The sequence below is a fragment of the Athene noctua genome, chromosome 7 (assembly GCF_965140245.1).
Source record: "Athene noctua chromosome 7, bAthNoc1.hap1.1, whole genome shotgun sequence".
Lineage (NCBI taxonomy): Eukaryota > Metazoa > Chordata > Aves > Strigiformes > Strigidae > Athene > Athene noctua.
The window spans coordinates 45,465,365-45,485,642 of NC_134043.1; the positions used below are offsets into that span (position 1 = coordinate 45,465,365).

At 46.5% G+C, this 20,278-nt stretch overlaps 1 protein-coding gene and 1 pseudogene across 1 annotated transcript; both read left to right on the plus strand.

The window, feature by feature from the left end:
* The first annotated feature begins 6,031 nt into the window (after positions 1 to 6,031).
* LOC141962398 (dual specificity protein kinase CLK4-like) lies at positions 6,032 to 9,900 on the plus strand. Its single transcript, XM_074910518.1, has 7 exons — positions 6,032 to 7,585; positions 7,665 to 7,759; positions 7,846 to 7,975; positions 8,124 to 8,206; positions 8,762 to 8,841; positions 9,064 to 9,154; positions 9,250 to 9,900. Exons 1-7 carry the CDS (start codon positions 7,354 to 7,356, stop codon positions 9,457 to 9,459), a joined length of 921 nt encoding a protein of 306 aa, XP_074766619.1. The 5' UTR covers positions 6,032 to 7,353; the 3' UTR covers positions 9,460 to 9,900.
* A 3,032-nt stretch (positions 9,901 to 12,932) lies between these two features.
* Positions 12,933 to 17,982, plus strand: LOC141962695 (peptidyl-prolyl cis-trans isomerase-like 3; annotated as a pseudogene).
* The last annotated feature ends 2,296 nt before the right edge of the window (positions 17,983 to 20,278 follow it).

The following is a 20,278-nucleotide window of genomic DNA, read 5'->3' on the forward strand; positions in this document are numbered from 1 at the left end:
CCTAGTGCCCGCCCGCTGGGGCATCGGTGCGGCGGTTGGTTCGGGCTCAGTGTTCTCAGTGTTCCAGGTGAAATACCTCCTCCAGCAGGAGGCAGTCATTCTGTGTTGATTGTTGTTTTGAATTTAGGTGCATACTCTGCGGGGAGAGTGCACCTCTGAACCATCTGCCTAATGAAAATACTGTTAAAAAATCATCTGCAACCTTACAGGGGTTGTTTGTTTTACCAGGGGTTGTAGATGCTGATTAGGAAGAGAAAAATCAAAATTATGGTCTGTACCCCTGTGTTCTGTAACAAAAAAGTAAAAAATTGTTCAGGTTGTTAAAGAAGCTGCAATTACTCAGGATTTGGATCAGCAGGTACCCTTTAAATATTTTTGGACTGAAACAGTAACACAAGGTTAACTTCTGGTAAAATTGTACTCTCGTTAAAGCTAAAAAATCTGTCGAGCTGACAGGCATTTTAGATACCGGTGCAGATGTGACCATAATATCTGTGAGCAGATTGGCTGTTAGCCCTGGTACCTCAAATGCTTTTCAGGGTTGGTGTCATGCTGTAGCAATTTAAAGCAAGGATCTCCTTCATATAAGAGGCCCAGAAAATTGGGTAACAAGTATTCATCCATTTATATTAAAAACCCCTATTGCATTTTGGGGTCATAAGTGTATGACTCAATGAGGAACTCACATTGGAGCAAATTTGTCTTAATCGCCACTGTAGCACAACCCACCCTGAAACCCACCCTGACACTAACACTCACCTTGTAAACCGAATCGCCTGTGTGTATTGTCCTGCAACAACTTAAAACTGTTATTAAGTCTTTAAAAGAGTTACAGACACTGTTAGGAGCCATACGTTGGATACAGCCGTCGTGGGCCTAACTCATGATGATCTGCATAGCTTATTTGGTATTTTGTGAAAAGATCCTTCACTGACATCACCCAAAGTACTTACAGAGAAAGCAAACCAAGATCTTCACCGTACAGGTAACAAGCATCGCAAGTACACTGCATTCCCCCAGGGGACAAGCCATCGTAGAAAGAACACGCTAAACCTTGAAAGTGCTTTTGCAAAAACAAAAGGGGGGAGAGATCTTGGCTCCAGGTCAACCATTTGCTCTGCTGTAAAACGCATGCATTTTTTCCACCAGAATGCCAGAGCAACACAAAAACGGTTTTTTTATCAAGCTAAAAACATCACTGCAACTTACCCCGAATACCAGACAGACTCCATCTCTTCAAACCTTTTAAACATCTCCCCTGTGTTACAGGTGCCACCAGTATTGTGTCGTTTTTTCATCACAGATACCAGATCGACAAGAAGTCCAGAGCAAAGCTCAAGTGTTAACAAAACCCTAGAAAGGGGTAACTGGGAAGGACCAGTTCCTTTAATAACCTGGGGAAGAGGTGATGCTGGTGTCTGCACAGGTCTCATCTCCAATGGTCACCGACAGGGTGTGTGCAACCACAGCTGAGGGTGAGAGGCAGCCAGCACTCGGGATCCAGCTGTGGGTGCCCCTGTGCTGACAGTTTGCGGTCTCTTTGACTGATCTTTTAAGCAGAATGTCTGAGTAATGTTTGCTACTGCAACAGGACAAACTACACTACAGTTGCCAATTCTTTTAAGAGAAAATGCTAACAGTAATTGCAACTCCTTAGTGAGATATATAGGTTTACTAGTCACTTGTGCCAAATGTAGTTTAGATAAAATATAGTTATTAATAAGGATAAGATGCTGTAAGAATGTGTGTATTCCACTTTCTTTGTTTAGTAATATTAAGAATTAAGAGCTCAAGTATTTAACCTTATTTAGAAACTCCCTTGGTTTTCCCCCTGGAGTACTGGCCAGGCTCCAGGTGGAACCCAACAGGAGGATGAAATCAGATGTTTCCGCTCAGAGAAAGTTGCCCGTTATTTTGGCCTGTTGCTTTAAAGGCTGGACCTGCTTGCAGCGACGCTGGATGCCTCACCTACGGATGGACGCATCACGTAGGGTTTCCAGTTTGTGAGGAAGGGCACTCTGAATTCTCGCTGCATCCAGGGTTCCCCAGCGATTGCGGATCTGAATGTTAGTACCGTATTTTCCTTACTGTTTATTTTTGTACTATTTAGTCATATCCCTTAAATATGGATAGTGAAATTAGTCTACTCTTTTTAATTAGAACTATTCTAAGTATGCTGCGTTTTGAAGTTTGTCTAACCCTTAACTGATACAGCTCTCAAACAAGTCTTGCAGGTGCCGCAGCAAAACAGAGAAAGGGGAGGGCTGGAAGGCATCGGCCTCACACAGCTCCTGACAAACAGCTAAGCTCTGATGAAGAACAGGCCTCGTAAGATAGATAAGAAACTGCAGAGTTGTGCCAAGGTGGCAGGGAAAGATCAATCAGACAGTAGGCATTTTGCCTGGGCTTAGCAACTGCTGCCGACCCATCCCAGACCTGTTTGGTATGGCATTTGTACTGGTCATTATGGTTGGTATAATCAGACAATCTGGCTGAGATGGCAAGATGTGACTCCTTCAGCAGTACCGGTGAATAGCACTAGGTTTTGTAGTGATGTTTATACAATGAATTTACATCTTGAAGAAGGAAGAGGGTTTAATAATGATTTGACTAAAAGGTTACCAATTATTAGATGTTTTTTTGTATTTACATGGAATACCAGTTTAAATTGTCATTGTCATCCTTTTAATGGTGTTGCGTGTGGAAGTGTTTTATGAGAACGATGGACTGAACAATAAAAGGGGTCTGGATCACTCAAAAACAAAAAGGGGGATCTGTGGAATGCCTGGGAAACAGCGGACATGTTATGAGTGATCCAGACTGAGGGCATCACTGTAATCAGGCTGTAGCTGTTGGGAAGAACAGCGGCAAGGCCGAGAGGATGAGAAACTGCGTGAGTAGCAAAGAAATAAGGATGCTGGGCTGTGGGAAATAAGATGTTTGCCTAACAGAAGAACTGCGTGTGAACACCGTAACGGGACCAACCGTAGAGGGCGTGAAGGCTTGTGGACAGTAGTATAGAACCAATCCTAGTTTGTTTGCTTTCATGTGATTGCTCTTCGACAGTATGTGGGGTGCTTTGTACTCGATAAGGTACCTTCGACAGTTTAAGGCGCGCTGTGTTACAGAGTCGAGCTGCCATAGACTTTCTTTTACTTGCCCAGGGGCATGGATGTAAAGATTTTGATGGGATGTGTTGTTTTAATCTATCCGACCACAGTCGATTAATTCAAACCAATTACCATGGATGAAGCAACGTTTACAAAAAACACCAGTGGTTGTCAGTCCTTGAGACAAATGGTTACAGTCTGTGTTTGGTCTGTCCCTATGGCTGCAAGGTCTGTTACAAGAAGGATTGCGGTGCTTAGGAATAGCACTATTGATTGTAGTAATTATTAAAATAGCATATAGTTGTATGATGACAAATATTAGTGAATTTATGCTTGTGCAGCCTGCACAAAAAGAAAAAAGGGGCAATTGTTGGAGAACGGCTTGCAGAGAGCAAGGCCATGGGTCTCTGCAGGAGCTGGTCACAGCCGCCTGAGGTAAACAGAGGAAAAAACCCCGGGTACAGTTATGCCTAGCAAAGGACTGTTATGTTAACAAAGAGAGAAACTGAGGTACACAATGGCCTTGATGGTAAAAACAACCTGAGGAAACAAAGGCAGGCCAGAAGAGGGACGATGCTGTGACAGATCTGAGATGCCACAAGGGGCCGGGACATTATAATGTAGCCTGTTACATGTGTCCAATAGATCTGTGAGGAGTAGGCATGGTTATTGCAGAGGCTTGTATAAGGGGTGATGTCTTTCAATAAAGCTGAAGCTTGCTCAGTCCTTCACGTTGAATCGGCTGCTTGCTTCCTCCGCCCGCCGCACAGGGACACCACGCAATTTGCTCTTTGGAGGATACATTAACTTTAGCCCCTTTTTTACCCCAAGCTGTACATTGAGGGCGATCCTATGGGACAGGATTGCGTCCTAGCGTTTAAAACACATCTGTTTTCCCTCTCGGAAAGGCTGACGGCCTTAGGGGCCCCCTCGCCGCCGGGCACCCCCCGCAGAGGTTCCGACGCGGCAGCGGCTCGGCCCAGCAGCTCGCCGGGGCCTGCGGGGCGTCGCGAGGCCTTCGCCCGCGTCGCGACGCCCGGGCGTGCCTCTGTGACGCGTCGCCGCGCTCCGGGCGGGCTCCTAGCAACGCCTTTTGGCGGCGGGCCGCGGGCCGCCAGTCGCGGCGCCGAGCCCGGCCGCGGCAGCAGCGATGGAGCGCCGGAGCGAGCGCCGGGTGCCGGAGAGCGCGGCGGGGCCCTCCCGAGCCGCGGAGGTGGGGCGGCAGGAGGGGCGGCGCGTGCTCACTGCGGCCCCGGCGGCCGGCAGCGGAGGGGCGGCGCCGGGGGCGGGCGGGCGGGGCGGGGCCGGGAGGCCGGCTGCTGCTGTCGGCGGGGCGAGGGCGGCCGGCCGGCGGCCCGGCCCTCGTCCCTTGCCGGGCCGTGCCCACGGGCGCGGGCAGGTCGGGTGGCCGGGGCGCCCCTGCGCGCCCCGCTCCGTGCAGCCGGCGCGTTCTGTGCCCGAGCCTTGTTCCGTGGGCGGCTTAGTTTGGCCACACGGCTGGGTTTTTTTGTTTGCTTGGGGGTTTTTAGAGAGATTAGATAGGGAAGTATTAAATCGTTCACTTCCAAAAACAATACGGTCACTGAAATCCTCAAGTAAGATTCAGTGAACCCATCTTTTAAAAGAAAAACAACTGTGTTGTAATTTTTTGCTGCCTTGCCGCTCTGCGTATCTCACCTGAAAACCTGTTCCTTGCCACGTTTTCCTCCTGCAACATAAAGCCTGTGCCCTGTGAATTTCCAGGGACTGAATTTGAAATTGCGCCTGCCAACTGACTGTGGCCTGGCGTGTATCTGAATGCCCGAATATCTCCCCGCTGAATGAATTTTGTTTTCGGACCTGAATTCACTCGGGTTTATTGATCGGCTGGACAATCTTGTTGCCGTTCCAGAAGAGTCCTCGAAGGAAAAGATCAAGGAGTGTAGAGGAGGATGAGGAGGGTCACCTGATCTGTCGGAGCGGAGACGTACTAAGCGGAAGATGTATAGAACATTCTTCAAAATTTATTAACTTTTCAGATAGATAAGTTCTTTTAGCGTAAGATGTGAGGGGCTTTGCAAGGCTTTTCTTTCTGTGTCTGGGGGTGGGAATTGTTTTTCTTTTCTGTAGAAATCAAATATATTTATTTTTTCTTTTTCCCTTTCCCTCCCCCCCCACCCCCCCCATAGTAAATGAAGTTAATGAACGTGGTAGAATGGGATCCCTGTAAATGTGCCTCGAGAGCTGTCCAATAACAGCTCTCAAACTAGGTATTTACAATTTAAAGCAGCACGGTCTAGAATAGCTTCGGGGATAGTACTTAGTGTTTTTGTGGGTTTTATTTTTGTTTGCTTGTGTTTTTTTAATAGCCGAGTAACTTGCAACTTTTGTGACTGAGGTTTTTTTCTTTATAGATGAGGTTATGGCTAGTTTGGGTGAAGGTACTTTTGGAAGAGTAGTGGAATGCATTGATCGCAGAGCGTAAGTCTTGACTTAAATACGGGTGATTTTTCTTACTGATGCTGTCACCGAGCGGGTCCTGAAGTGGGCGCCTTCGGATTGTGTCAGGTTTTACCTTTACTTCCTCATCTGCTGCTCTGTGTGTTTCTGAAAGGCTGCCACGGTTCCCAAACCGGGGTTGCTGCTCGTACAGCACCGGGAGGTGAGGGGTGTGCAGGACTGTGGTGGGCGAGGCGATGGGTGTGTCCTCTGCAGGTGCCCCCTGTTACCAAAAACTCGGAATAAAGAATTTATCGACACCAACAGCAGATAAGCAGACACTTCTTTATTGACGGCCGAGTGCGCAGGGGAGTCGTCTCACCGAGAGCGCACACCAAGCATCAAAACGATGCATCTTACGTAGAACTTACTCATACACGTTCGTTAAGTATTCATGCATAAACATATAATTTCTTGGAAACCATCCACATATTCTTCTCCTGTTTCTGATTATGTGCAGTGAAAGCTAGAAATGTCTAGAAATGGGTCTGGGGTGTAATACAGGTGGGTGGCCGCGATCTCCCCCCGCCGGAATTAGCTTCTGCTTAAGTTCACGGTTTCTTGGCCGGTACTCGCAAGCTGTTACAGTTGGTTTTCCTCGGTTCCCATCAATCCTAGACCCTGACAGCTACATGCATTCTTCTAGTTCTATGTATGCATTATAAATCAGGTTATAAATCAACCTGTGTTTGTTACCCAGGTTCCAAACGCTCCTACTGGTTAATTTTGACCAGTCACTCTGGCCTTGGTGCGGGGCCGCACAGGGATTTTAGAGTAGCGTTCGGTTGCTGGTACAAAGTGCAATAAATGTGAACAAATAATTTCTACTAAAATACCCCTTAATTCTATGTTCATATTAAATTAAACATAATTTAATTTCAGTTGATAGCAAATTCAGTAACACCCCCAGCCTGGTAGAGGTCGGGGGCTGTGGTGGGGAGGGGCCTAGAGAATGTGGGGCGAAGCTGCACCCCCCCAGGCGGCACGCCTGGGGCCTGGACCACCCCAGGCCTGTATAATGAGTAAGCTCTCGGACGTCATGTTGCTCACCTTCAGGGATCATCTGTGACGATGCAGGGCCATTGGGTTCCAGCAGTGAGCACCTTACAGGTCACAGATGGATTTTGTGCTCGATGGCGGTTTTGCTCTGTGCAAGATAGCATGAAACTGGATTGTCTCTCTCGTCGCTCTAGAAGGCATCTGACACCTCAGTTACATTTGCACTACTGAAATGACTGAAGGTGGCCTGTCATTTTTGACTGATGGTCAGGTTAGGCCATGGGATGTGGAAGCTCCTCCAGGATTAGCCCGGCGTACATAAACACAAAGGGGAGGTGAACGGGGCCTTTAAGAATAGTACTGATATATAAGGTATGGAGTGTGTTTTCAAAATTTAAAGATTTAGTCGGTTTTGTGCAGTGATGAACCTTGATTCTATTCAGTCTGTATGTACTTAAAAAAACCCCTTTTCTGATGAGGTTGCCATTCTCATCAACAATGTATATGGTGACAATTACTGAATAGTCTTGGTTAAAACCGCTCCTCGTTCTAATCGCTGTTAAAACCTTGTCTTTTCAGGGCAGACAGACATGTAGCTGTGAAAATAGTAAAAAATGCTCCTGGGTACTCCGAAGCAGCTTATGGAGAAGTGCACGTGCTACAACACTTAAAAACGCTGGATCCCAACAATACACAGTGAGTAGACAAGGGCGGCTGTACTTTGTTTTGGCTTTTAAGATTTCTGTGACATCGCTTTCTGGGCCGTATGCCGTATGTATCTCAGCGTTCTACCACTTCTGTTGCAATTGATGGATTTTCCTGCTCTTGCAGCCACTGCGTCCAGATGTTGGAATGGTTTGAGCACCATGGGCATGTCTGCATGGTTTTTGAGCTGCTGGGGCTCAGCACCTTTGACTTCATTAGAGGGAATTGCTTCTTGCCATTTTCGCTGGAGCACATCAGACAGATGGCTTATCAGATCTGCAGATCTGTGAACTGTAAGTATGTTTCTTTTTTTTTGCTTTATTTGTTAGATTTTCTTTACAGAATTTGCTAACTGTGTGTGTTACCTTGCAGTTTTGCACCTGAACAAGCTGACACATACAGATCTGAAGCCAGGAAATATTTTACTTGTGAATTCAGACTACAGAGAAGAATATAACCCCGAACTGGTAAGTTGCTGTCCTCTTCCCTACCTCCCCCTCGGCTCCGGTCTGGGTTTACTTGGTCACTTGCACCCCCTTGTGTGTCATTTCAGGAATGCGAAGAACGGAGACTAAAAAATACGGACGTCAAAGTTGCGGACTTCGGGAACGCAACGTATGATTTCGATTATCACAGCCCTTTGGTGTCTACAAGACCTTACAGAGCTCCTGAAGTGATCCTAGGTCAGTAGACATCTGTTCGGCTGCTCTTGAGCGTAGGACTTTCTGCCTGCTACGGAACTGCCACAGCTGTGTCGCCTGTCTCGAGCGCTCGAGCTGTGGAAGTGTTTGCAGTCTGATACACACGTGAACCTTCTGCATCTTTTCACAGCGCTGGGGTGGTCACAGCCATGCGATGTTTGGAGCATAGGATGTATCCTCATAGGATACTACCTTGGATACGCGGTATTTCAGGTAGGTAGCTGTGAAACTCCAAAGGATGCAGCGTGTATAATGCTCCTCAGCTTGGTGAAAATATGCTCCAGGGAGGTGGGGACTAAGGGGAAAGGTCTGTGCCAGAAATGAAGCTGCATTTCTCTGGAATGCCAACTTGAAGAGAACAGAAGCTGCAGGCACAAAGGAACGAACTTCCTCAGCAGAAGAGTGCTCCAAGTTGCTTCCAGTAAACACTGTGGCAGCAGCTTGATGGGAAGGATCACCCTGTGAACACTGGTAACACACAAGCCACACCAGTAACAGATGAGCTTCCTCTATCACCAAATATGCAGCAAATACCTGCATTCTGTCATCTTGACAGTATTGCTGAAACTTATCAACAAAGAAGAGAAAGGATAAGGCAGGGAAAAGAAACTTCAGTGCACTGTAACTTCCTTCAGGGAACAGATGACTAGAGCCTCTCTTTTCTCCTTAATCTGAAATGAGTTGCAGGGTACAGTCAAGAATGAAGTGTGGTTCTTGATAACTTCCTCTTAAGGACACACAAAAATGTCTCTCTCGCCTTCCTTCCAGACCAATGACGACAGAGAACACCTGGCCATGATGGAGCGAGTACTGGGGCCTTTGCCAAGGCACATGATAGAGAAAAGCAGGTAATTACATTTTCTGTGCCTGGACCGCTATAGTTTAAATATTTTCAGATTTGGCTTAACAGCACGTTTTTTAAGAAGTTTAATAAACTCGGATGCACCTTTGGCTGTACTTAACAAGCTGGCCACCTTTGTGGAACAGTCCCAGATCAGTTCCCAAGAACAAACGTGCTGATAAACTTCTAGCGAATCTTTGAATAACGAGCCCTGGTCTGTTTGTTTAAGGAAACACGAATATTTCCATCATGGCCGGCTGGACTGGGATGAACACAGTTCTGCTGGAAGATACGTCTCCAGTTGGTGTAATCCCCTAAAGGTAAGATGGCAGAGGGAAAAGGCGCTTGCGGAGAGCAGCTTTAAGTACAATTCCAATATTAAAACCCCCCATGTCGTGTTGTTGTCTTCCTGAAGGAATTCATGACCTGCCACAATTCGGACCACAGGAACCTCTTCGACCTCATTGAGAAGATGTTGGAGTACGACCCAGCCGAGCGCATTACTCTGGAGGAAGCACTGAAACATCCTTTCTTCTCGCCCTTGAAGCGGCAGAAAAGGAAGCTGCCTCCTGTAGCTGAGAAGGCTGATGCAGATGTTACACCAAAGAGACAAAAAAAATATTAATTCATAAACGTACAGGTTATTCATAAACGTACAGTTTTCCTGTTTTCTAGTGACTATTTTTATAAAGATCATGAAACAGCAACATAGTCTTTTACCTGTGAGATAGAGGTCAGCTTCCACTCCCTTCAGGATGCTGCTCCCAGACCCAGCACAGAGAGCAGCTTCGTCACTGGGGATGCTGCAGGACACAAGGGGCCACAGTTAAAGTCCTTTTCCTCTGTTCAGGCCTCACGTCAGTATTGCTATCGTTTCACAGTAACTACCACCTCCATTTTAGGGCCAATGAAAATTTGTTGGAGGAAGACACACATCTGTCAGCCTGAAAGAGTCATTGGGTTGATAAGGGTTTTTAACAAGGTTTTATAAGATTGCTGTTTTATAAGGCTGGATAACACTGATTTAGCGCATATCCTAAAGAGGTGCAACACAAAGATGCAAATATTGCACTTGAATCCATTCTCCCTGACCAGAAGTGATGACTGTTGTCTCTATTAGGCACAATACAGGATAAAAGTCCTTTGCAAACAGTGAGACTTGCACTTTATAAATTAAGGGTGGCGATTTAGAGTCAGTGGTCTAAACTTTGTAACCAGTGCTGCACCGGTTCCGACTACATCCAGTACCACAGTCATGCATCTGAAAATGTCCCCTAGCGTTCGTACCTGGTGTTCCTCACCAAGACAAATTCCCTAAAATACATTTAGGGTACTTAGAAGAATCATACTGGGGGGAAAAAAAGGGAAAAAAAAAAAAAGTCCTCAAATCATACTTGTAAAAGCTGGAAGAAAGGAAAATGAGGGAAGGTCCCCGCATAAAATGGCATATAACAACGAACCATTTAACGTTTTTTAAACGGAATCTCACCAAGGCCCTTTGTGAGCCAGTTATTGACTCCATGAGGTATGGCATCATACGCCGTATGCGGAGAGTAAATTCCAATTCTGTGCTCCAGGGCTCGGACCACCAGCCGTTCCTTCCAGGTCTTCCACGTTACTCGCTTGAGCGGTGTGAATACGGGAGGGTGGTAAGAAAGAATAAGGTCTGCCGCCTTGTGCACCGCCTCTTCCATCACCTCCTCGGTGAGACCGTTAGTGAGGAGGAGAGTGTTCACAGCGTGGGGAGGGCTTGGTTCCACCAGCAGCCCCACATTGTCCCAGCTTTCAGCCAGAGAGGGGGATGCAAAGTCACCGAGGGCAGAAACGAGCTCCCCGAGGTTCATGAGGGAGCGCGAGGGCAGGAGGCCCAAAGCGCGGAGGCAGCGGAGAGGCCGGCGAACCAGCTGAGTGCCGGGCAGCAGCATGCAGCTATCTGTAGAGGGGGCGAAACCACGCAGGAATAAGCCCTGGGAATTCGCTGGCTGGCAGAGCAGAGGGAAGAGTATTGCAGCGGCGAATGCCGCCCCGCTGACAGAGGGCAGCGCGGCCCGGCCTCCCCCCAGCAGGCGCTGCCGTCGGAGGCGCGCCGGCCGCGGGCTCTCCCTCCTGCCTCCGGGGCGCTCCCGGCGAAGCACCGAAACCGGCCCTTTAGAATCGTGCCAGAAACGTACGGAACTTGCCCCTCACCCATCCGCGCACGCTGCAACCGACCCGCGGGATCTAACCGGAGAAGCGTTTGCCTCTCGCGGGGGGGGAGGCGGGGGCCGGGGAAGCAGGCAGGACCGGGGCAGGCAGCCTCGAAGCGCCGCCGCGGGACCCCACGCTTACCTCACGCCGGATCGCAGCCGGAGCTGCAGAGCGGAACCTGCGCTCGGCCCGGCCCCGCCGCTTCCGCCGCGCTAGGGGGGCGGCCGCGGCCTCTTCGCCGCGCCGGGCCGGGCCGGCTCTGAGCCGCGGCGTGGGCAGCCCGGCCCCTTCCTGCCCGCCCGAGGGGAGCCGGAGAGCCGTTTCCCGGCGGCCGGCGCCGGGCCCGCGTCCAGCCTCGGCAGGTTTGTGCGAGGCCTCCGTGGGGCCAGGCGAGGGGGAGGGCGCCGGGGCGGCGCGGGAAGGCCGAGCTGGCGGCCGCGGGGATGGCGGGCGTCCTGGGTGGGTCGCTCGCCGGTGGAGGAGCCGGGCCGCGCCCTGCAGCAGCGGGGCGAGCGAGCGGAGCCGGCGTGCCGTGCGCGTAGGCCGTCGGAGCAAGTACCTCGCATCGGCAGGAAAGGAGCGGTAGCTCCGAGCCATCGCTGGTCAGGTGGGAGCCGAGGGCCGCTGGGTTGCGGGGAGCGCGCTCGTCCCTTGGGAGGCTTAACCGGCGGGTGCACAGCGCCGCGGTGCTCGTCCTGTCGGCCCGGTGCTCGTCCTGTCGGCCCGGTGCTCGTCCTGGCGGCCCGGTGCTCGTCCTGGCGGCCCGGTGCTCGTCCTGGCGGCCCGCCACCCTGGCAGGCAGTAGCCGGGGTGAGGGGCCGGGCCGCGGCGGGCGGGTCCGCCGGCGCCTGCCTGAGGCCTCGCCGAACCTGGGGGCTGCCCAGGGAGGGCAGCACACGCAGAACAGAGTGGCCTCTAAAGCTCTTGATTTCCACAGAACTGCGGTTTATCGTCATCCTTCCAAAGGCTGTTATTTGAAACTACTACTACGATAAAGGCAGTCTGATCCGGTGCTCGAACGCAGGTAGCTGTCTGTTGCAGATACTGGCAGCTGTCAGAAGGTGGCTCCGAATCACACCTCCCTTTAGGAACTGGCATGTGGCTTTTCTCTGTTAATTTCGGTCATTTATAAAAAAATACTCTTTGGAAAAGCTGAGATTGCTTCGTATAGACCTTCATCCTAGGAGAGGGTTTTTTGCCCCCACCCCTCTTTCTACGTTATTTTGTTCTGCTCCTTTCTAGTTCTTTACATGCTGCATAGTTACAAGTAAATTGCAATAAAATGTTTATCCACAGAGTCGCTTGAATGGCACTGTAAAACTGTGTGCTTTAAAAGCATAGGACCACACAGATATTTCAGAATCAAAAAGAACTGTGGACTGTTAGGAAAAAGCCCAACGGGTTTCATATGTTCATATGTTTTCTTTGCAGAAAATTGCTGTAGACGATCTACCTCAGCTTTTGAATAAGCAGACATGGTGAGAACAATAGCCCTTTCTATATATTTTAATTCTTCCTGAAATGGTCATCTAGTGGAAACTGAATATCTGCTCTGCATCTCAAAGGAATACGCATTTTATTCTGCTGTGAAGAACTGGTAATGAAAAGTTTAGGTTTTCATTTCAGACTTCTAACGAGATATTGTAGAAAGGAAAATAGGACAGGTTACATTGGTCTAAAATATAATTAGACCTTCAGTTCTCAGAGCCTAAATTTTAATCCTACTTTGGCCAATATTTGGTAATCCAGTTTGGTTTCTTTTACCATGGAAGCATTGTTCAGGTCGCAAACACACAGTCCTGCTTGAGTGTATGTAACCTACACTTGCAGGCATTTACAGTTTTTGCAAATCAGGAAACGAAGGTAAGACCGTGTGTCTTAAACTGTCCATACACCTCTTAGAGCATCTTCATGGACATTGTAGACTACTATCTTCACTTCTTCACTCGTATACTTCTGGGAAAGTATGCCAGTATCGGCATGATGCTGATTTTTCTTGTACGCTTCTCCCGAGTATAAACCCACAGTATCTTTTTTTTTTTTTTTGCATAGTTTAGCACTTTCCATAGGAGTACTGTGATATATTTGGCCTATAGAGATATATTTGCTTAGGTGGATGGGTAGCTGCCATTTTAAATTTTGTGAAGGTTATTTATAAATTCTTAAGAAAAGTGTGTCATTGTGCAGATTTGCTTGTTTGTGAAGGCAGATTTTATGTGGTGCCATTCAGAACTAGCCTTATCACTCAAAAGGCTTCTGGCAACTAACACACATCAGTTGTTCCTCTGACTGTAAAGCAGTGAGGTGTGTGTGCCACACTATCACCTGAAATGGAGAAAACCTCGATTCTTCAACTTTGCAATGCAGTGACTGTGCAGGTGCAGTTTGCAAATGATTAATGTATCTCTGGAGTGTAACAGCGTGAAACAGAGCTGCTGCATTCCTGTGCTGAACTTGATGTGTCCTGAAACTAAATGAGACCAAGTGCTTTCTGGTCATTTCACTGGAAACGAGGAAGAGGAAGGTTTCTGACAGTAGCCTTGCCTGTGGCCAAATAGCGGAACAGTGTTTATATGCATGTAACGTTTGCGTATGTTCTTGGTGGTGCTAGGACATCAAACTGAGTCTGTTAGTATTTCGTTGCTGATTTCATTATTATTTTCTGCCTCTTGCCCAGGCTGTCACGCTGCATACTGACGTAGGCGATATTAAAATTGAACTGTTCTGTGAGCGGACACCAAAGACCTGCGAAGTAAGTCAAGTAACAGAAGCGGGATTGCCTAGTGTCAGAACAAAGCAGTAGAAATAGTGAAGACTGTAGAGGAGGTGAAGTGGCTTTTGCAATTCATCTTTTCACGTAACAGAATACTAATATTTTAAGCCGGTACAGTGCCTATGCCACTTGTGGAAATCGTGCACTGTGTCATACTGCCTAGAGCTTTGCTGCCCGTTTCTCACCAGATGAAGTTTAGCCAAGGGCCACTTCAAGTTCCAGCATCTCCCAAAGTGCCCTTTGCCCTTATGGGGAAATACGGCACATGGCCTGGGATTCCCCAGTTTCCCTGGGTTTGCTCACACTTGCAGAGATTTGGTTTTAAGAGAGTGACAATCGCTCCCAGTTTGTCAGAGGCCCCAGGTTTTCCTTTCTGCAATAAACTTAAGCTTAAATTCAAATAATTGACCTTTTAACTAATAAAACTGAGGCATGAAGTTGTTGATTACAAAATTGACATTTACAAAATGTTGAATGAGAGTGATGCTTCTGAGCATGTCTTAGGCTTCTTGTTTGTTCCTCAAGTCAGACAGCCTTGTGCTGTAAGCTTTATTTAAAATCCTTTGTGACACTGTCAAAGGGGCACATTAACTATAATTTGCTTATGACTGTTCTGTGGCAATTGGAATTCAGGTGGTCACCACGCAAAGCAGAGGCAAAAGGGTTAGACTTGGTCTTGCCAGTGCTGTCATTTTAGTGAGAGGATATTTGTTTCTGAATTGTTTGTTAATGTGGTGTGTTTCACTTCCTTAGAATTTCCTGGCTCTTTGTGCTAGTAACTACTACAATGGATGCATATTTCACCGGAATATAAAGGGCTTCATGGTTCAGACAGGAGATCCATTAGGTAAATTCTTCTGTTCGGGTCTCTCTATAGGAAAATAAAATATAAATAAAAGGAAATTCTAAGTATGAAAGTTTAAAACCAAAATGTAAACAAAGTAAAAGTAAAATATAAGAATTATTGTTTTGTTGACAGAGGGTTTTATGGGGAGATTAGCTTTCTGTGATGAGTTTACAGAGGAGCAGCCATTACCCTAGTTCTAAATAAACATGCAGTAGTAAAGCATTCTACAGACTTTTCCAGCTGTTTCCACTAAATATGATGGTTCTGCTGGCTCACCAGAGGTGGAACGGGTAGCAGTTGCTATTGTGGTTTCTCTGATTTCTGCCTGAAAGGCTACACTGCCTTTAAAGCATTTGGGGGAAATGTCCCAGACAGCGTCAACTGTTTGGGGGAAAATCCGATTCAACTTCGGGTTTGTACTCATACTGAATTTAATTTGAGGATATGTCAGTGCCTTGTTCTGCTACTTAATAGATGTCCCTTATTTAGAGTTATGTCTCTGCTGAGTAACAAGACACGAGCACCTGATCCCTGCCTCAAATGAATTACAGGCTATCTGTGGTCTTTGTTGTAAAATGTTATAACAGTACATTATTTCTAGAATTTTCAGTCTGAAAATCCAGTAGTGTATTGTGGTGCTTCTTTGTCAGGCACTGGGAAAGGAGGTAACAGCATCTGGGGCAAGAAGTTTGAAGACGAATTCAGCGAATACCTGAAGGTATTTCTGTGCTCGCAATATGCGGTTATTTTCATACGGATTTTCCTTACGGATTGGAGAACACTCAGCATTGTGTTGTACTGTATTAAATACCTTTCTATTAACTGTGAAGCAAAGTCTAATCCTGCAATAAAGGGATAGAAAGCTTCTTGTTAGAAGGGGAACAGGCATTTCTGTACTTGGCAAGTTAAGTTTGAGGGTTTTCGTCACCAAGAACAGAAGTAGAAAGAATTTGTAAGTGCTTTTCATGTTCTGAAGGGAAAGAAGTAATTTTTCATTGTAAGGGCAATTTTGAGGAGCTAATTATGGACTGTGTTGGAATATATTTGCAGTCGAGATTTTTTTCCTGATAATGGTATTGAAGCAGAGTACTAAGTCACAGAGCACTTCGTGCAGGCTAAAGCCCTGCTTCTACACATGTGTATCCATGTTGAGGTTTTTCCCTTCTTTCAGCACAGTGTCCGTGGGGTAGTTTCAATGGCAAACAATGGCCCAAATACCAATGGATCACAGTTCTTCATCACTTACGGCAAGCAACCGCACCTAGACATGAAGTACACTGTGTTTGGAAAGTAAGTGATCCGACTGCAAGCCACCGTACCATAGCGTGTGGAGGATCTGAATATTTCAGGGCACATGCAATGCAAATTTAGAAGCTTCTGGTTCTAAACCTGTTTAAAATATTGGCTGTATATATGTAAATGTATGCTCTTGCACTGTCACCAGAATTAGTTGCTCGAAAATGCCACTCCCTTCTTCACTGCAGGGAATAAGGATATTAAAAATTACCTCAATAATGGACCATTCTTTTTCTTCTTCTCTGCCTCCACACACCCACCCCCCCCCCCTCAGTTATTCCAGCTTGCCTTTTCATCCATGGCCAAAGGGCTGCAGCCTGATTTTCAGCAAACTGCAGAACAACTGGATACATGGTTGTAGGGTTTACTGAGAAACAAGAATCTGATCTGGGACTGAATCTGGCAATGGGTGTGGTACTGATGATTGTACTTCTGTTTAGGTGGAACTGTCTGTTGGTCAGATAAAAACCACAGAGCTTGTTTAAGATGCATCATTATTTAAAACATTCTTAATAGACACTACTGATAATGGATCCTTAAAGCAAATGTTCGATTTTTGAGTCTTTCAGATTCTGCTTTTTCTATCTCAAAATCATGGTAGTCTTTTCTTTTGCTTGTTAAAAAGTCTCTACTGTACAAGTGAATCTGCTGAGAAAAAGTTGCCTTTATTAAATGGAGTAAAATATTCAAAGGAAACTATTGAAATGTGAAAATACAATTTTCTATCAAATGTATTGTTTATAGGCATCTAAATACAGGTGTTCCCTTCATTTCTGAGTTGTTTAGAAGTGTGATTGACAGTAGGTGTTTTAGACTTGTTAGAAAAGAGTAGAGGCTCTGACAGGGGAACTTTGCCAGGTTTTCTGTGGCAGTTTTAAGATACTCCAGCTGCAGTTGCAGAATCAGCAGGACAGCACATGCAGCCCCTGCTGGCCTGCAGTCCCGGCGTCCTAGATTCAAAGCGTTGATGAATGTGACTGAACTGAACTGTGAACAGCACAAGGTGTTTTCTGCCAAGTCCGTTACTGGGAAATAAACTATCAAGGTTTACCAGAGCTAGTTACTTAAACAAAAAAAATAAGAGGTTTATTACAACAATCTCTCTTGCCACTTCTTCAGCCTGACAGGAGATCCGAAAGCTTAAGCATGTTTGTACCACTAGATTTACACAGTTATTTATGATTCGGTCCAATCTTGTCTTTGAGTCAGAAGGTTAGAAATGATAGTTTCACATTTGGAAATGGATTTTCCGGCCATCGGATTTCCGTCATTCACAGTGAAGTTTTGGTATGGAGAGCAGCTTGCTGCTACTGAAACCTACGGTATGATTGGTCGGTCCTGCCTGCCAGGAAGTGCAGCCAGGGTCTTTATACAGCTACGGCTGGTGTAAACTATGATACTGTCAGGTCAGTGGGAATTGTTTGTGCTTTTCAGCAGAATCTGTCACGGGTGCTTAATATTTCCTTTCAAAATATATGCCATATATAATGTTTTGGCAGTCTTACTTGTACCATTTGCTTGCAAAGTCTTTGCCCTGTGATACTTCACTGTAAACTGCTTTGAGATATCTCAGCTGTGAAATCTAAATCATTATTAGGAGATTCCCAGCATTTCTGCTTTTCTTCCAGAGTTATTGATGGCTTGGAGACCCTGGATGAGCTGGAGAAGCTGCCTGTGAATGAGAAAACCTACTGACCTCTCAATGAGGTTCGCATTAAAGATGTGTCGGTTCATGCCAACCCTTTTGCTCTGTAGCCACAGAGTGCCTCGACGCATTCTTTAGAGACTGGTCAGATGGACTGCTGGATTATGGAGTTTGAAGTGCCATTAAAGAGGGTTACTTGAGCTGGATCGTACCTTTGTTCCTTTTGAATCCTTTGAATGCAGGATTTTCAGGAGTTGTGACATTGTTTGGGAGTTGTCACAGAAAAGTCTTGTGCTTTAGAAGTCAGTTTTTCCAGAGTATCTTCTAGTATTTTGATTTTTAAACATTGCTTTTAATACTTGTAAAACAAGACTTTTAAAAATACATTTTTTCCGCCCCCAATCTTTTGTTTTCTGCCTTATCTTTCTTAGCGATACTATGTTGAAACAATGTCCTTTTCTACGATTTCATACTCCCGGTTTTCTGAAACTTTCTCGTGTAAATTCTAACTTTACTGGTTTTTAGAAAACTGACTAAGATGTGCAGTGTTTTCCCTTAGGCGAGAGCAGTGTCGTAGACGAAACCTTTCTCTCCTAGAGGATTAAAGACCGTGTTTAGAGGAGTGCTTGCTCTTGCGCTGCTGTGTGGGAATGGTAACCTCTTCAGCCTCCCCAGCAGGTAGATCGGAAACAATCGCTTCTGCCTCTGGCACAGCACTTCTGGTATGAAAGAGTGTTGGTGTCTTTACATAGCTGTTGACCAAAACTAGGTAGCGTTTGGTCTTACTTGACACCAAATGTTGTTGGACTCAAGAAAATCTGCAAGAAAGTAGAGAGGTATCTGAATATTGACTTGTCAAGAGGAAGCATAAAATACATGCATACTTATGCGTGTGTTTGGGTGCATGTATGTATATTGCTGATCCTATGCTCAAGTCACTTGGTATAGTAAGCATAAAATAACCTGACTCCAGCAGGGAAAAAAGAGTGATTTGTATGCATCAGAAAAGCAGTTCTCCACCTTGAGTATACTGGGAAAAGCAGAATGTTCTACTCTTCCGTGTTGTAATTTCAAACATGTATTTTTGCATCAGTTTGTTTTCATAAAGCAGGAAAAAGTCAACTCATTTCCACGGAGACTCTATAATATGTAGAGGCGAGAGGGTATATTTCCAGTTCCAGCTGTGCATGAAAGACCTGGACAGGAGAGTACCCACAGTTCCTGCATCCAACTCCCACCATTCCCGCAGTCCTCTTGGGACTCAGCATCACTTCGCAAAGTTCGTTCTCATATATGTGCCTTGTAATCCTTGGGAGGTCCGGGTCCATCTGACCTGCAGTCTGTTTCAGACCAGTATTTCCTGTTCTGAGACTTCCCTCTCAAAATAAAGAGGAGAACTTACTGAAGAGGAAGGCAAAGGTATGCGGGATACAGATAACTGAGGCATTAATGAGTCAAGTTAATCAGTACCCTCTCTGGGACAAAGTTGCTATATTCTGTAGGAAGTGTTACTTAAAGCTCCTAGCCCATGCTGCAGACTTAATACATTTTACCCTAATAACTCAGTCAGGTAAAGGATTTAATTATTTTAGCTCTGTGCTCTTTGCCATATGACTGGTGGTAAGAGAAAGTAGACAGAAGCGTGCAACTGCACGTTTGACTGCCACGCTGACACTACCGCCACGCAGAAGGAAGGACAAACGGTAAACTTTCCGACAGTGCAAAGGAATCGGTAATTTAAAATGCTGACACCTAGCGCTCAACTGGAAACAATTTCTGGCCCATTTTTTCCCTATGCAAAAAGAAGTCTGTTATGTGAAATGTGTGAAACACAGGGATGTTGGAGAACGGCTTGCCGAGAGCAAGGCCGTGGTTCTCTGCAGGAGCTGGTCACAGCCGCCTGAGGTAAACAGAGGAAAAAACCCCGGGTACAGTTATGCCTAACAAAGGACTGTTATGTTAACAAAGAGAGAAACTGAGGTACACAATGGCCTTGATGGTAAAAACCACCTGGGGAAAAAAAGGCGGGCCAGAAGAGGGAAGATGCTGTGACAGATCTGAAATGCCACAAGGGGCCGGGACATTATAATGTAGCCTGTTACATGTGTCCAATAGATCTGTGAGGAGTAGGCATGGTTATTGTAGAGCGCTTATATAAGGGGTGATTTCTTTCAATAAAGCTGAAGCTTGCTCTGTCCTTCACATTGAATCGGCTGCTTGCTTCCTCCGCCCGCCGCAAGTGGCGCGCCGAACAGGGTTACCCGAACCCTGCTTTTCCACCGAACGGAACCCGGGAAGCGGCGGAACGGATTTTCGGAGCAGGAAGGCGATAAGGTCGCTGCCTGGTGCAGTAGACGTGTGCCGTCCCCTGAAGCGCCGGGATTTGTAAGTCTGACATTGGAGCAGCGGATCCACAATATTGCTTCAGGGGGTACTGCGAACCGAGGGGGCTACTGAGGAATCGGCCGCAGCCGTATAACCGGGAAAGGCCATAAGGAATTATATAATGAAGGCTGAATTTGGGGAAACCTAGGAAAAGCCAGCACTGGTCGTTAGCTACTGATCGGATATTCCTGAAGGTCGTCAAGCTGCGATACAGGAAAGGAATTAAAAGAAGTCTGCCCAGGCAGGAACAAGGAACAAGAGGTAGCCCTAAGACTTTTTGCTTTTTAGAAAAGCGGGGAGTAAGTCCGATA